Consider the following 17,294-nt stretch of genomic DNA (forward strand, 5'->3'; position numbering starts at 1 on the left):
CGATAAATTCGCCATCAATGAGATAGAGCGGGCTTGTTAAAACATTTCAAAAGCGAATTGTTTGCCACGGTTAATTTAAAGTTAGTGCGTTAATAAAAGTTACAAAGAATCTTCTTTGAAATTAGCGTCTTTCGTTTCCTTTTTGCACTTAAGAAAGTTGTGCGGCAAAACTTACCGCGTCAATGATTTGATCTATTCTATGTCGAATTTAAAATTGATTTAATATTTATTTAGATAAAGATAAAATAATGAATTTCAAATTATAATTTTGCAAAGATTCAAGCATACAATAGTTAATAAAATAGTAAAATAACAAAAAAAAAAGAAATGAAAAAAACTATATATAATATGTCACATATATAATAATATTTTTTTCTCATAATTTTCATTCAAAGATTTACAAGATTTTGGACCTCTTCTCCCTTCTCAGTCCTCACAGATTCATATCCATATTTTTTAGCATTTTTCAATTTATTTTCCACATGCATTATATAGACAAAAGAAACATCAATGAGTCCGTCGATTGGCTCGGTGCCCTCTTCAAACATCGTTGCGGCTCGAGCCTCTTCTTCTTCTTCTTCTTCGTTGTCCTCAGGGTCGGCATAGCGGGGGCAATGTCAAGGTAGCCTATAAGTCCTGGCGCATTCCTGCCAGCCGATCATTCTTCGTCGAGAAATCCGGTCGGGTAGTGCAGTCCACTGGCGGACTGACAAGATTTGATCATAACGGAAGAGAAAGAGAGAGAGAGAGAGAGAGAGAGAGAGAGAGAGAGAGAGAGAGAGAAAGCACAAACCATTATCATCCTTCTCGTTGGACAAAGAAATGAGAGGAACTATACTACTGTGTTACGCGTGCTCGCTGCTGATCAGCGTTCAATCCCTCGGCAGATATCGAGGCCTCGAATTTCTAGAACCATGCTCCAGGCATGATCCAAAACTGGAGGCCTGTCTGGCGAAGACGGCCAACGTATTAGTCGAGCGCTTCAGACAAGGTGAGATCTCAAGACTCTATTTCATTCAATTTCTATTTCAATGCCTTGGAAGTTTCTTTGATTTAATTTTCCGTACAACTCCATCGTGTCATAAGTACTCGTATTATTTTTTTTTAGAATATCAATGATGTACTCTATCGAGAGAGATTTAATCTGTAACTTGAATACAATCTCGGACATATATATTAAAACTGTATAACAAAATAAAAAATTTTTGGTTTCTTATTTTGTTATGATATTCGCGTATTTATTTAATTAATAAATCGTACGCTATGACTATTGAAAAAAGTTGACATATATCAGCTGATCCGTAGTTTACCGAGCTTTATTGTTTGCGCGTTTCATTATTTTTAATCTTTTGATTCCGTTTTATCAAGAATGTTGATAATTTGAGCGATATAATCCTATTATTATTAAGTTCAATATTTTTCTTTAATAAATATAGTTTAGAATGCTAAATCCATTAAACGCACATAGTAATATACAAAATAACATTTCTATTACCTACAATTCTGCGCTGTAGAAGTAATTCAATTAATAGCTTTAATTAATAGTAAATTTTTTTAGTAAATAAAGAAAACAAGTATGCAAAACTTTTTAATTAGAAAAATTATATTAAAATCGAGAAAGCAAGATTAAATGAATATTTTGACATATTCTAAAGTATTCTACAATTTCTTATTGATTTACAAATTTTTAAGATATAATGTTAATCTATAATATTATTTATTAATATGTGATTAATATAAAAATAATAAATTTAAAGTATATTTAACAATTGTAATACATTTCTATTTTTCTTGTTATGAATGTTTAAGAAAATAATTTTTATACACAACAGAGAACGATTTATTCTTTAGAGTAACAATATGACAATAACATAAATAATTTGTAAATAAACTGAAAGTCGAAAGCCTGAGAAACAGACCGGTTTTATAATCGTGGTTTTGTTAGCCACGTTAACCGAAGCAGGTTATAACGGTGTATTCGAATGTTCACCCAGTGTCCTACATTCCAGTCATTTTGTACGGTGTTCCAACTTGGAGAGTAATAGCTTTCTTCAAACATGTCAGTGGACAAAAAATAATTTGAAAAAAGTTATTTATAATATATTGTAAGCTTTTTAAGTGAATTACAAAGATATAATAAAAAGTAAGATTTCTATTGCAATCTATAATATTTGTCAATTGCACAATAAAACATTATTTATTTACTTTAATCAGAGATTGTTTCAATTGCAATAGTTTTTATTAAATTTCATAATAATAATCGAAAGAAACTTTTGAAGAATGAAAATTCTGTCAAGTTTTATCGCGCGAACAGAAGACTACAGTCTCTCTCTTTTATATGCAAAACGTGTATTACTCTGTTCTAATTAATGTTGCAATTGCAGGTTTACCGCAATTGGGTTATCCAGAAGTGGAACCAATTATTCTAGATGAATTGCACATTTCGCTTGGTGGCGGTCCGGACGGTTATCGAGGGCAATTCAAAAATATTACCGCAAGAGGAGTCTCTACCCTGAGAATAAATGGTCTCAGAACAAGACTGAGCGACGACGAGGTGCAGTTGCAACTGGCTTTAAGCATACCGAAAATAAGAGCTGCTGCCAGATATCGGTCCAGTGGAACTTTGATTTTGGTTCAAGCCTCTGGCGCAGGCGATTACTGGGGCGAATATGGTAAGCTGAAACAATATAATTGATTAATTAGCAATAATTAGCACAGCAGCGCATATCAAACGTTGTACCCGTTATATGACCGTACCTGTTATAGTCCTAAAATATATATATATATATATATATATATATATACAGTTGAAAAATTTGTCTTCTTTTGAAAAATATGCCGGTTACAATTTTTGTGTTAAATATTCAACACATTTATGTATTAATTTAACATTTGTTGTTGTGCTAATTAAACTCAACTTAAATTAAACTTAAATTATTAAGACAACTAAAAAAAAAATATAAAAGAATACAATGCGCACATGTTTTTAATTTTATAGACTAGACATGTTTAATTGTTATAAAGTTTGCATTCATTTTGTTAAAATATTAACATAGTATTAATGTCATCATTTAATAAATTTTACATTTATATTATCTTACATTAATACAAAAATTTATGTAGACCGTTTGAGACACGCGATATATGTGTATTATTCCTGCCTAAGAAAATACGAGATTTATCAATCGTTAGAAGCGTGTAGTATTTGCAAAATTTCCCCGATGAATTTTGTTGACCGAGTGAAATGCCAGTGATGCACGTGTGCGAGTAACTTTCACCACCTGCTCACACACAGCATACATTTATTATCAATAAACATCTTGTATTTCGTAGTGTCAAACGTTCGTAATTGAAAGTAAAAGTAGATTGTGTACACGCACGTCCCAACAACTTTGAGCGTTTGTTGCATAAATATAACGAGTAATTCAGATTTCAAATTGATTAATAATTATCTATATATAATAAAATCTGTGCCATGTGAATGGGATTTATAATCGACCTCTAGTATTAAACTCCTTGTGAATAGCAACACGATTTACTAGCATGCTACAAGAAATCTTCACGTATATGAGAAGAATTGTATTTACGAGATATAGTTCCTTCATTACTATTTGCGCCTATCTGTGGACAATCCGATATACGAATATCTCCTGTCTCTTTTACGATACTTATATAATTCCGAGAGCAAGAATCATGTAAAAAATATTTATTTAAATATGCTCACAAGATACTAATGGGGTTTTAACCAATTAATACAAATAATTAATACAAAAAGAAAAAATTAATATTTAAATTTATTTAATTATTTTAAACAGTTCGTTATACTAATAATACTGCAATTTTTATTTAAAAAAAATACAAAATTTGCAGACTCGTAATTTATGCGATCTCAAAGAATATGATATACATTCTGTTATCTTCCACAATTCCACAAAATTTTCGTTGTTTGCAGAGGGTGTTAAGGCCAAGGTTTTCATCAGGGCCAAGCCATTTTTGGTTGAAGGTCGTCGTTATCTTAGGTTGCAACAACTGAAAATGGACTTTAGCGTGCAAAATATCAAGATGGGAGTCGAAAATGTGCGCGATACCAATAGCATATTGCGTGAGTTGCAATTTTTTTTGTATAATTCTCATAGTATTTCAGAGAATAAAATTAAAATTTTGACAATTCTAATAATACAATAATAGTACGACAGTAAAATAATAGTATAAGAAATAAAAAAGAAAAAATCTTTGAAAAAATTTGATTATTATATAAAATTATTAAATATAACAAACATCACTTTCGTTTTACAGTGGCGGCGTTGAATCTCTTCATCAATACCAACAGCCAGGAACTTTTGAAAGAAATGAAGCCGGATCTAAGAAGAAAGCTGGTGCAGGTGATGTCGACTTTTGTAGAGAAACTTTTCGCTCAGGTGCCGTATGACGCCTGGATTGCCGATTAAACGATTGACGGATAATTGTTGAAAGCAAAGATCGTCACCGCGTAATCGGTGCACTTTTGAAGCGAGGCTCCAGGCAAAGAGAAAAAAGAATTCCCCTTCGTGGAAGTCGTGTGTTTTCGCGACATAACGAAGAGATCTCTTTAATAAAAATTACAATGGAAATACCGGATGACGAATGTGTCGCGCGAGAGGTAATGATTATTCTTAGGTAATATCTCTGTGGGTCGAAAAAAATTAAGGCGCGTGACAATAAGCGTTCTTTCTAATCTCACATGAATTGCTTCTACAAAGGTCGTTTGCATATACACGATACAGGGTATTTTATAAGATCCGCGTGTCTCTCTTTCAAGCAAATATCCTCGAAAATATTGAATCTGTTTCCCTTGTAAAAGCCTTATTCTAGTATAATTATGATATTTGCATAGAAAATCAAAGTAAGTTTAATTGTAAGCTTCAAAGATACGCAAATAATTTTAGATAGAATATCAATCGCGATGATTTGTAATCAATGCTTTCTTGCTGCGTTATTTATAATGATTTCTTATTTATTTTATCTTTGCTTTATTAGCGATATTGAAATGTATTAAGGATTAATCACTTGAAATGTTTTGCATCATAGCGTATAAGTAATAGTCTGTTTAAATTATTTAAATATATGTGTGTATATATATATATATATATATATATATATATATCCTTTCATTATAATTTCAAACACAATATATACACAAGCAATTAATCAGAATAAATAAGATTTGCCGAAAAAAAATTATAATTACAGGTATACATATATATTTTACGTAAATATATTTTATTAATCTTCTTCTTTTAATAATGTTAAATATTTTAACAATATCAAAAAAAGAAAATTATAATATTTGTTATTTATTAAAACAATGTCGAGTGTTCAGTCAAGTTTTTATTTTAAAATAAACTACATCATTTTAGTTTTTATTCGTCTCTATTTTTTTTTATTTCTAAGTCTTATTTTATAAATAGTTCTAAATAAATTGTTGGAATTTAAATATTATTTAGAAGTAATTTTAATTATTAGATTACGTGTAATTAATCGTTCACAGAATTTGCGACAATGCATGATGGCTATTATTCTATAAAAGTTTGCTGTAATTTGTACAGAGCTAATTGAATACATAATTCGTAATTCGGTGATGCATTTTTCCGCTTTACTTAGCAAAGTTGCGTCATGTAAATTCCACATGCGTGAGTGTTATGCCACTCGACACGCGTGACACCAATGTGATAAATGAATATCTATGATGAATTCTAAACTATTAGGTAATAAAAAAAAATGAAACTTTTTTCAACATTGCATATGCAAATATTTCTTTAAATTAAGATAAATTAAAACTCACAAATTATCATTGAGTAAATATAGAATAATCAAAATTAAAGTTTTAATGAGCAAGAAAAGAAAAAAATACAGGAAAAAACGCTTATATTCATGATAATAAATTAGGATATTTACGTAAGCACGTGCATTTTATAATTTATTACTTATCACAAATCATTATGGCGTCAAGTACATTTAATATCAAAAACAAATATCAGTATTATTTTTTTATTGTACTTAGGATAATGATAATAAATAATGTTCTACATGAACTTATTGCATACAACAGTAATTGTTTTAAATCTGAATAAAACCAAAAGATTCAGAAATGAGTTGTATGACAAAGTTTCAAATAAGAAAATAATTGCAACGTAATGATAATTCTGAAGTGTCAAAAGTACAATTATATATATATATATATATATATATATATATATATATATATATATATATATAGATTATAGGCAATTATATATCTCATCAAATATCATGTTTTTTTTATTTGATCTCTGATTCATTACATTTCAAATAAATATATTATTCATGCGTAGAACAATAAGCCTTGTCTTTATTATTAATTTATTTCATTTTTTTTAATGAAAAATAACAGTATCATGTATCCTGTAAAATTGAACTTTTTTTGAATGTAAAATTAAATGTTAAAAATCAAAATAATTAAAATAGATTGAAGGTATCATACAATATTAAGTAACATACAATAATATCAGTAAATACAATAAAAACATACAATATTAAGTAAATTAAAGAAAAAGATAATTGATTTTTTGAGTATTACACAATTAGCTTATTTTTTAATAATAAAAATAGCATATGTTTAGAATAATATTTTTATTTAATAAAAGATATTAATTAAATTTAATTGCATTGATTTATAAAGAAAAAAACTTAAAAATATTTTTGTCGTCATTTTCAGAATATTGTATTTAATTATATTGTGCTTTGAGGCGTTGAGGCTCTTGAAACAATTTGAAACTCTATTAAATGGCAATATCTAAAGAATATTGTGTAAATTTCATTCCCAGGCTAATATCCGGTAAATAGCATTAACATCTCACATGAAACATGTGGTCGCAATGTAAACAATTACTATATTTGCTCTTACACAATAGAAGATACTCGTAAAGATATTCTTATATTACGTCTTCGCGTTTATCAAATTGGAATCACAATACCAGTGATTGTCACTCTGATACAAGGGTTCTGGATTTAGCTTACCGAGGCGATGTAAGATTCATGTATATGCTGCGTTGAAATTATTGAGTCAATGAAAGCAAAGAATTACGATGCTAAGCGTGCTTTCCGATATGAGAGAGAAAGAGAGATTGCTGCTGTCGGTAATTATTTTTCAAAATATACAGATTAAAGTGATCTCGCAAATGTCTTAATATCCTATGTGGAGGAATTGCTGAAAAAATTACAATAGAGACGTAAGATCGAGTGACATAATGCAAGCATGTTTATAAGATGAAGTTTGCGTAAAGCTAACGTGTCTTCCACTAATTTTCTAATCGCAGCACACGTTGACATACGTGTATTTCATGCAAAAATAAGAAATAAAAAAAAGATCAAATTCACGTAAAAATAAAAATCTCGCCTTTTAAAAGAAAGAAAAAATATATAATTAATTTTAAATATTTTATAATATAATATTGTTCATGTAATATTGTTTGTGTAATATGTATGAAAATTTAAAGTATTGTATTTGATTAATTAGTTAAAATGAGATATTATATGTTTTTAAAATAATAACTATGGTATAAAATTTTTATTAAAAAAACGTAATGTTTTTAAATTATAGATAATACATGCAAATCTAATATTTTTACGGCTTATTAAATATGTAGTGTTTGCTATTAATAACTATGAAAGAGATTAAGTGTTAGAAAAACAAATTATTTCTACAATTATTTCAACATTTTTTTTATAATTTATAAGACATTTATAATTTGAGTATTGCGTCTCTAATTTATTTGATTGATAGACTGAAAGCGACACATTGACATCCGGTATATTGTCAACACCGATTTTACGATTATTATAGCATTGTCATAGCTCTGACAACTCTACTGACTTTTTTGATTTAATCACTGATTATGAATTATAATGTTTGTGTTAATTCACGAGTTCTCTGTGGCTCATGCAGATACTCATAAATATTGACACGTGTCCGGAAGTTACACTCTTGCCTGTAAGATTTTATTCTTTATTTTTTGTGTCTCGATAATTCTTGCTATATTTAGTTTGAAACTCTTCTCGATTGTAATTCATGGAATGTGTTAGAATGTATCAGGAAAATTATTGTAGCAATCTGATTTTATAAAAAATAATTAGAAATTATTATATATGGGAAATTATTATACATGGGAAAATATTGTATATAGTTTTATAAGCAATGACAAAAATATTCAGTAATATTTTTTAAATTTTTCAAAAAGAAGCCATTTTTATAATTTTAATCATACGTTAGAGAAATATGTGTAAGAAGGAAAGAAAATATCACAAAAAGCCCAAAAATATATTTTGTATCTTAAAGATGCAAAATTTAATATATAATATTTATTTCATTTTCTTGACGTTAATATTCTTTTCTTTTTCAAATAAATAATTTATGCTGCTGTATATCACTGTTATTAATTATTTACAGACATATTTAGTGATTGATATCGATATTTCGTGAAAATACCTGCCGCATTATTTTATAATATTAAATGATGGTTATCGTTACTTCGATGATTTTAATATTCATTAAAAGACTTGGCTTATCCGTGCCAAAATTTTGCAATGCTTAAAATAACAATTAATCATTTCAAAATTTTTTTATTTCTTTATGTAGAGAGTCTGTGCTTTCTAAACTGTGCCATAAAACTTGTTTTAAATTCCGATACATGTGTAACAATTCAATTTTATTAGACACCGTGACTATGACATGTGGACTTTGATTCTCGCGCGTTAACACATTTTCGTGTAATTTTAATTTAAAAAAAATCTGCGGAAACTTGTGCCTTTTGCATATTTATTTCATCAATCTCCATGAAATTCATCAAACATTCCTGACCACGTATTTCTGGTACACACGCATAATGACATTGATGGTCAAGAAACTACGTCTTTCATTGCTACATTGCGTAATACATGTCAACAGCTGTTGAGTTAGATGGTCATTTAAAAAAATTGCTTCTTCCTACTTCCTACTTTGACAGAAAAAAAGCAACTATAAAACACCAAATCATAACTAGTTCAATTTCTTAGAATTATTGAAAAATAAATAATATCTTACAAATTTCCATGATTATAACCAGTTACAATCATGAATATTTAAAAAAAAACCATTTTTTTATTATAACAATTTGTATGATAAAATATCATATTAAAACTTAGAAGAAGTCAATTCAAATTTTAGAATATATAATTTTAAAATATCAGCAATAAGAAAAGACATTTTTTTTTCTGAAATGTTACCGAGTGTATTACAAGAGGATTTTTACATAATGTTTATTAAATATTAAATCGTGGCTTTTCGTAGAACTGCTTGCTTCTTAAGTTTGCTTATTTATCAATCATAAAATTAGAAACTTGTGTTTCTACTACTACGGGGAATCTATTACTACTACATGATGGGAAGGTTTGGCTAATATAAAATTCTAGCCACGTCCACAATCGATTTCTAGCTTGATTTCAAAATAAATCTATTCTGAAAGAAAGTATGTCGATTAAGGCTTAAACTTATATGATCATTTTTATCGAACGCGACATATTTGTTAAAAAAGACTTTGTTGTTGCATCAAAATGAAACATTTTCATTGTGTGAAGAAATAGAAAATTAAAAAAATAAAATGACTGAGAAATATCAGTCAAGAGATTTTGCATATCTTTTCTTTTCTAAATTTGCGCAGTATTTATTATTAATTGTGCAAAAAGCAGAATAATCTATATTAATAGTTAAATATATGTATGTATATATTTTTCTCTAATAAAATATACTATTATACATATATATTAGACGTATTCTGCTGACTTTGAAGACAAGAGATCTTTTTATGTAAATAATATATACATACACACACATATATATATATATATATATATATATATATATATATATAAATGTATTCTGCTGGTACATATTATGTATATATATATATATATATATATATATATATATGTGTGTGTGTGTGTCAACAAGATATATTTTTACTTCAGAACAGATTCTTTAGAAAATCGAGCAGTATAATAAAAATTCATCTATGAATTATTATTTTTGAAGTATTTCTCGATGACAGATCTTGATTAGACATGCTCACCTTCAGTAACCACACGAAGAACGACATGTCGTCGCGACATGGTCGTCCGCCTGCACGTGTCAATTCTCAGTTTTTCGTGGCCGGCACGTGCACATATTTCCTGCGATCATCTAAAGACAGATATCATCTGGGGAATAAGAATGATTTTTCTTTTTGAATTGCGATAGGTGATGAGTGGCATACGATAAGAAGAGGGGATGAATATATAGTCACTGCTATAAGGCGTTCAGATCGCCGTTCGGATCATCCACTTCCAATCCGACTATCAATCGAACCACCTGCTGTTGTGGGTGGACAACGGCAACCCCGTCGTCGAAATACGTGTCCAGGCTTTCGCAAGCACGGAAGACGCATTTGTTCGTTGAGCTTCCTGTCTGTCTCTTTTTTCCATTCTTTTTTGTGTGAAAAAAATGACGGTACTAGCGAAGGCAACAATCTTTACGATCCTGTTTGTCGTGGCGACGATTGGCGTGGAAGCTGTGCGGGATATACGTGAGTAAATCTGTGTAAGACTGTTTTAAGGAAAAAAAACATACTGTACAACGCGCAAGAATGTTGTATTGTGGCTGTAAAATGTTTATTTTTTGTGTACCAAATTGCTTTAATATATCATTATTATATCATATAAAGCAAATTGTTCAAGGTCTTCGACTCAAAACACTTAATCGACTCAATCCTCAACTGTTAGATCATCATTTTAATAAAGATTTCTATTTAATCTTACACTTTGATACTCGTAATTTATTATATTATATTATAATTTATTATATTATTTAATTTATTATATTACGTAATTTATTATATTATACTCGTAATTTAACGAATGAGTTAGAAACTTGAGACAAGCAAGTTATATTTTTGAAACTGATTATTTAAATCTATTTATAAACATTGATTAGCAAAGTTTTGTGTTCCAATATCTCAATTCTTATGCTTGACAAGTGTAAAATCTTCATAAATTTTTGTTATGGCTGTGACGCGAAAAATAATATATCAAATATACTACGCAAAATATTAAAGGGCCAAGTTTTAAAATGCCGACTTCTCTTTTTAAAATGTTTCTACAATGATCATCGTGCGATCATCTTTTTCACTAATTATGAAAGTCAATATAGATCAATTTTCAGTAGTGAATAATTCGGCGAAATAAAATTGTAGGACATTGAAAAAGCAAATTAAAGATCTGCTGTTTAAAATCCAGTTAACGAAATTGTGCTACAATTTCTTTTTCTTTGACATTCTTTGACACACTTTGAAAAATTTGATCAAACAACGCACGTCGCTTTTTCATGTAATTTTGCAACAAATAAAAAAAAATTGAATTTGACTGAAAGATTTTGAAACTAGAAATTTCAAGCTTTGTAACACTTTTTTATTGATCTCAATCCGATTATATGAGACAAAGTTGCAGTCACTTGAAAATTGTCTTTTCTGTATAAGGAAAAAAGTGAGTCTTTAATTTTTGTGCGTAATATATATTGAATCATTATAATAAAATATTGTTATTAAATAATTGCGCGTTTAATTTACATCTCGGCTAAAAAAGAATATCTTCTTTTCCTCTTATATATTTTTTGTTACTTTATACATGAATGCACATGAACATGTATACGCATCCGGATATATCATCTTTTTCAACGAAATTGGCAGCATAGCAACAAGGTTATTTTAAAAAATTGTTTTTTCTTTTCTAATAATATTGCAACTTTAATAAAAAGAAGTCTTTTTTGCATAAAAGATTCTTGTAGATCTTGTAGACTTTGAACTTGCATAATTACTGTATTTTCTATACGTTATTCAATTTGATGTATATTTAAATTTAAATATTTATTGCTACAAATGTCTGAGACTATTAAAAAAATATTTGCACAGCAAAAGCAAACAGCTGATTCAGAGTTATTATAGTACAAATTATAATTAATTAATCAATGCACTTTTTTTATCAAAGTATTAAAAATATATATATAAAAATGAACTTATGTAGTTATAAATGAGAAGAAAAGATCAAAAGAATCGAGAGGATTGATACAAATTCCTATGTATATATTTAGTAACAAGTATTTATTTTGTTTTTCCCCTGAAAAAAAAATGTGTTTTTAAATAATAATGTTGTAAATAATTGTAAATATATTAATTATCTTAAATAATTATGTCTAACGATAATTTTAATTACGCTTGCAGCCGAGTTCCTGCATATTTGCCAAATACACGACCCGCAATATGAAACATGTGTCGGCAACAGTATAAATACTTTGAAACCGTATCTTAAGGAGGGCGTACCGGAATATAATCTCCCTACTATGGAGCCTCTTAAATTGAAGAAATTATCAGTTTCTCCAACAAGCAGTATGCGAATACAGATGACCGATGTCAACGTATACGGTGCCAGTAACTTCGATGTTGTTAAAATAAAGTAAGTATAAAAAAATGACATACATATAAAGTGTAGCAGGATCGTCTGTGAAAAGATGCAAATACGAATATCAAGACTATTATATGTCAAATATAATAGTCACATTTGTGAAATTTAAAAATTTCTTATACGTAAGATTAGAAATTTTATGTTTCTTTTATTGTCACTGTCATCAATGAAGATTAACTGCAAGATATATTTTTTACACAATTCTGCATCATCATCATTAAATATCTTAACATCTTAACGTCTAAACTTTGATTTAATAATCTGTTGGAGAAATACAGAAAGAGAGAGAGAGAGAGAGAGAGAGAGAGAGAGAGAGAGAGAGAGAGAGAATATGTATGTGTATGTAAATATATTTTTTTTATTTCTTTTATCAATAGTCCATAAATACGGTATGACGCTGAATAATTAATATAATAAGCTTTAGATTGTTGAAATTGCTCGAAATCGAAAAAAAAACTTTCGATCAGTGTCTAGCATTTCTATTTTTATACGAATGTTAATCAGATAGTCTCGATTACATGATGAATAATTATGTTGAGCACGTATTATCCAAATAATATTTTGCACGAGATTGAAGATGAGAAGTTCCTGCTAATATAAAATTGATTACAAACATGATTCTGCTCTCTTGATCATTAATCCAATAAGATTAGATAGGTATGACAGAGATAATTGCGGATATATTGTTCTATCGTTGACTTTTTCATATTGACGTTTTTATACGCCTTCCTCCTGTAGCTATGTATCGCTACGGGCTCCTCACATAACGTCATTTTGACTTTTTGACATTTGTTAAGACAGAATTTATCGATTGATTTAATTTATTATATACTTCTTTCAACTTTTATTATATTTATTGAGTAATTTTATTGAGAGAAAAAGTTTAACTCGTTGTCGGTTAAATATTCTGATATGATAACAAAAAAATAAAATTTAATGATAAAAAAGAGTGGGAAAGTAAACGAAAATTTTAAATAGGCATAAAAAAATGAATTTTCTGAAAGTGTGATTTACATTACAAAGTTTCAAAGAATGTTGAGTGTATTTTTCTCATAATGCCTAAGATACTTAGAACCTCAAAATTTCGGCAATTTAAAATTATCCTTGAAATATTCTTGAAACATGTTTCTATTGGCATGATTATCACGACGCAAAAATTGCTTGCCATAGAAAAAAAAAGACATTAAATCGCGCACAACGATGAGGAACGACCGTTTTGTTATTTATATTCTACGCGCAAACGGCCTTCACTCAACACTCAAAGGATGTACTTGTATATGTACTTGTATGTGCAAAGCGACAATCGTGCTGTTTCGTAAAGATTACAAAAAAGAATATAATTGATAAGGAAAATGACGAACAGAAACGACAGTGTTCGATAGCGTTTCTCATTTCGCACGCGAAATTTAAAAGGACTCTCATCAAAGTATCGAGTAAAAATAAGACACTCGGGTATTGAGAAAAAAAAGAGATGTATAAAGTTTAAAATGTCATAATAATAATGAGAACAAAGGAGGTCCATTGAAATCGTCAATTGATGACTTCCCGTGTGGGGAAATCGCAAAAGAGAAGCGTAATATTTTTATGATAATTGATCGATTTATCATCATGAAACGCACAAGACACAATGTGTTAACTTTTTAATATGACATTATTATGTATCACATATTGTGCTCATAGTCTTGATAATAATGCCAGAAGTTTGCAAGGTTGTAGTTCTCTATAATTATATATAATTGTTTAATAACTGAGCCTTCAAATTTTCAGAATAAAAAAATATGAAATGTATGTGTCATATAACAAAAAATGCAATCATAATAGTTGGTTTAACAAAGTTTGATGGAATCCTATAATTTGTGTATTTACTTTATGCCGTTGTACAATTAATTGAAAATCTATATTAGCTCTAGATTAATTAAAAAATTAATTAAAAATCTGATTATATGCATCGCTCTTTGGAAGATTTAAACAAACAAATATAATAAACTAATAAACCAAATATAATAAAATATAATAAACTATTATAATAAAATATAATAAACTAACTAACTAAAAATTTGGACGATTAAAAATTATGAGTACCGATGTGAATGTTATTCGAAAGGATGTCACGCATGTTCAACGAACATCCTCTCTCGCTATTTTCTTAAGTTATTACTCGTTTTAATATCGCTATTTGTTTTTTTTTAAGATGGAACTTTGACAAACTATTCTTAGTGGTGGATGTAGTATTGCCTAATCTCTCCGTTCAAGGCAAATATGACATCGACGGGAAAATATTGTTACTTCCGATTCGCGGATCAGGTCCGACGAACGGCAACTTTTCCAACTGCTTCGGTATTTACGATTTTATACAAGATTATAACATTATTTATTATATCGTACTAATATTCTAATCTCATCAGTACAGATTGCCATCTGGAAATTTAAAAAGTGATACATGGCAATATTGTTATTACAGTAATCATTGTAAAAAATATTATACTTACTTATTGTGTATAAAATAATAATCTCGTCTCTTTTTTTGTAGGCATAGCCAAGATCCAGAGTGAAAGATTCTTTGATGAGAACGGCATCGAGAAAATTCGTGTAGTAGACTTTAAGATGAAAATCTCAGTGGACAAAGGCACATTGAAATTTGACAATCTGTTCAATGGCGAACCAATACTCGGAGATCTTATCAATTCGTCTATCAACAAAAATTTCGATCTCTTTATGGTGGAATTTCTGCCATTGGTGGAAATGGCTCTCTCTGACGCGTTTAAAAAAATCAGCAACAATATTATTCAGCAGTTTTCGTTTACACAACTCTTCCCCGATTTGTAAATCTATCTCGGTGATCGAGGACTAGAAAACAGAGATTAAGTTTGAAGATTTACCGCAACATTTATAAGAGCGGGATGGAAGAAAATTTAGGGAAAATTTAAGGCTACTTTTCCCTTTTCCCGTTGAATCCTCTTTTTGCATGTGTACATGCTTGATTAAGGTTCGCATTAACATTGAGATATTGTAATATATTTAATTTCGATGTAATCTAGAACTCAATTCTAACAGTAGGGAGGGAAATGGGAGAATTGTAAATATCATTATACACAGAACGAAATATTGAAATATTAATGATTGATGATTGCGCAAATTGTTCCGATGAATCTGATTTAGAGTCTCCCAATATTCGTGAGATTTGTTTATTTAATTGCGTATATAGTACTATTTTAAGATTAAAACGGCAGTGAATTGATTGAGTATCTGTAAAACATAAAAGAATAAGGATAATTTTTAAAAAATATCAAGATGAGATAGTTAAAAAGATGCGTCTTTGAAAATATTTGTGAATTTTACACGTTTAAATTTTACAAATTTTAAAAGTTTTATGAGAGAGAAACTTTTTATACAATTTTATTAGAGAAAAAATTTTATGTCATTTAATCACGCGCGCGCAATATTTGAATTTGTTATCATTGTTCTGAAATACAGCAACTATTTGCATATGAGCTGCTAAAATAAACACTTAGAATTAGACAGGGCATATTTGATTGATCAAAAATCAAGTTCTTTTCTGCGAATACAACAATAGAACACTGTACAGCGAAACTCTTGATTCCGATTTATTTTGATTTATTTGTTATTGATAAGTAAAAGGTCCGAATAAAGGTGTGGCGATATAACTTATCGACGCATAGTTAGCAACATGTTTTTAAACAAAAATTTAATTGATAAAAGACTTATTAAGATCAGTAAACGAGATTTTATAAAATATAATTATAAATGCGTGATGTATAACATGGCAATTTTGTTTTATATTGTTAATGAGAGAATATGTACATATCGAGAGATACTAATAAATTTAACAGATTATGAATTGTTAAATAAAATTGTTAACCGTATTGTAGTTTTTGTTTCTTTTATTTCCTTCTGCTTTTTAAACTTACTAGAATATTATCATATATCAAAATATCAATATAAAGTACTAATATATATATATATATATATATATATATATATATATATATATATATATATATACGCTTTATCGTTTGACTTTTCGATTAAACATGGTTCAAATTGAGAAAGCTCAATAAAATAGTCGAATTCAGATCCGAATAATTAACGATAAACTCCGTGATATAATAATCGTTAATTTAATAATTGATCTACAATTTAAAATTCCTAATCAACAGTCACAAATATCTAGATGTGCGAGTACATTTCAAATATTTTCAATTTTGTGTAAAAAAACATGCAGGAGAAAAAAACATGGCAATAGTGTACATTATAATCGGATCACATTCATTCTAAGAAGTTACTCATTATTATAAATAAAAGAAGATTCATCATTATAACATTATTTATCATTATAACAAAGAATTGCGATTGTCGCGAGTCTTTTTTGACGGACCGCGAAGCAGCATCGGCAGCTTCTTGTTTAAGCGCCAGTCTAAACGTCAATATTAATTAACGTATACAATTATTTTTTTTATACCAATTGATTTGTCTCATTAGAAGTTTCAATATCGGCCCGAAAGGGGCCGACTAACTCCGAGCACTGGTTTAGTCCCATAGTTTTGTAATCTTTTATTTTTAAAGAATTTAATCATTAGCAGCAACTGATTGTCATTCACTTATCATCATCACATTCCTCCTTTGAAAAAAATATAAATTTTAATATTTCCTCTTGACAATTTAATATTGTTTATTAATAGCAGTTTTGACATATTTGTATTGGGTATTTACATATAAAATCATATGAAAAG

General features: G+C 28.5%; 2 protein-coding genes across 3 annotated transcripts; both read left to right on the top strand.

The window, feature by feature from the left end:
• Positions 1-674: 674 nt before the first annotated feature.
• LOC126854168 (protein takeout) lies at positions 675-5,985 on the top strand. 2 transcript variants are annotated; one of them, XM_050600614.1, is made up of 5 exons: positions 686-736; positions 767-991; positions 2,385-2,672; positions 3,953-4,102; positions 4,297-5,985. In XM_050600614.1, the coding sequence occupies exons 2-5, from the start codon at positions 823-825 to the stop codon at positions 4,446-4,448; spliced, it is 759 nt and encodes a 252-aa protein (XP_050456571.1). In that variant the 5' UTR covers positions 686-736; positions 767-822; the 3' UTR covers positions 4,449-5,985. The 2 variants fall into 2 exon arrangements, with proteins under 2 accessions (XP_050456568.1, XP_050456571.1); XM_050600611.1 differs by having other exon boundaries at positions 675-991; positions 4,297-5,984.
• A 4,363-nt stretch (positions 5,986-10,348) lies between these two features.
• On the top strand, positions 10,349-16,427 carry LOC126854169 (protein takeout). The gene is made up of 4 exons (XM_050600615.1): positions 10,349-10,613; positions 12,303-12,534; positions 14,735-14,880; positions 15,074-16,427. The coding sequence occupies exons 1-4, from the start codon at positions 10,532-10,534 to the stop codon at positions 15,367-15,369; spliced, it is 756 nt and encodes a 251-aa protein (XP_050456572.1). The 5' UTR covers positions 10,349-10,531; the 3' UTR covers positions 15,370-16,427.
• The last annotated feature ends 867 nt before the right edge of the window (positions 16,428-17,294 follow it).

Source organism: Cataglyphis hispanica, chromosome 13 (assembly GCF_021464435.1).
Source record: "Cataglyphis hispanica isolate Lineage 1 chromosome 13, ULB_Chis1_1.0, whole genome shotgun sequence".
NCBI lineage: Eukaryota > Metazoa > Arthropoda > Insecta > Hymenoptera > Formicidae > Cataglyphis > Cataglyphis hispanica.

Bases quoted from the DNA above. Each gene is read 5' to 3' on its own strand.
- LOC126854169 (XM_050600615.1), top strand. From the start codon at position 10,532: ATGACGGTACTAGCGAAGGCAACAATCTTTACGATCCTGTTTGTCGTG. The intron at 10,614-12,302 runs GTGAGTAAATCT...TTACGCTTGCAG, and splicing joins GGAAGCTGTGCGGGATATAC to CCGAGTTCCTGCATATTTGC. The intron at 12,535-14,734 runs GTAAGTATAAAA...TTTTTTTTTAAG, and splicing joins TTCGATGTTGTTAAAATAAA to ATGGAACTTTGACAAACTAT.
- LOC126854168 (XM_050600611.1), top strand. From the start codon at position 823: ATGAGAGGAACTATACTACTGTGTTACGCGTGCTCGCTGCTGATCAGC. The intron at 992-2,384 runs GTGAGATCTCAA...TTGCAATTGCAG, and splicing joins AGTCGAGCGCTTCAGACAAG to GTTTACCGCAATTGGGTTAT. The intron at 4,103-4,296 runs GTGAGTTGCAAT...TTCGTTTTACAG, and splicing joins CGATACCAATAGCATATTGC to TGGCGGCGTTGAATCTCTTC.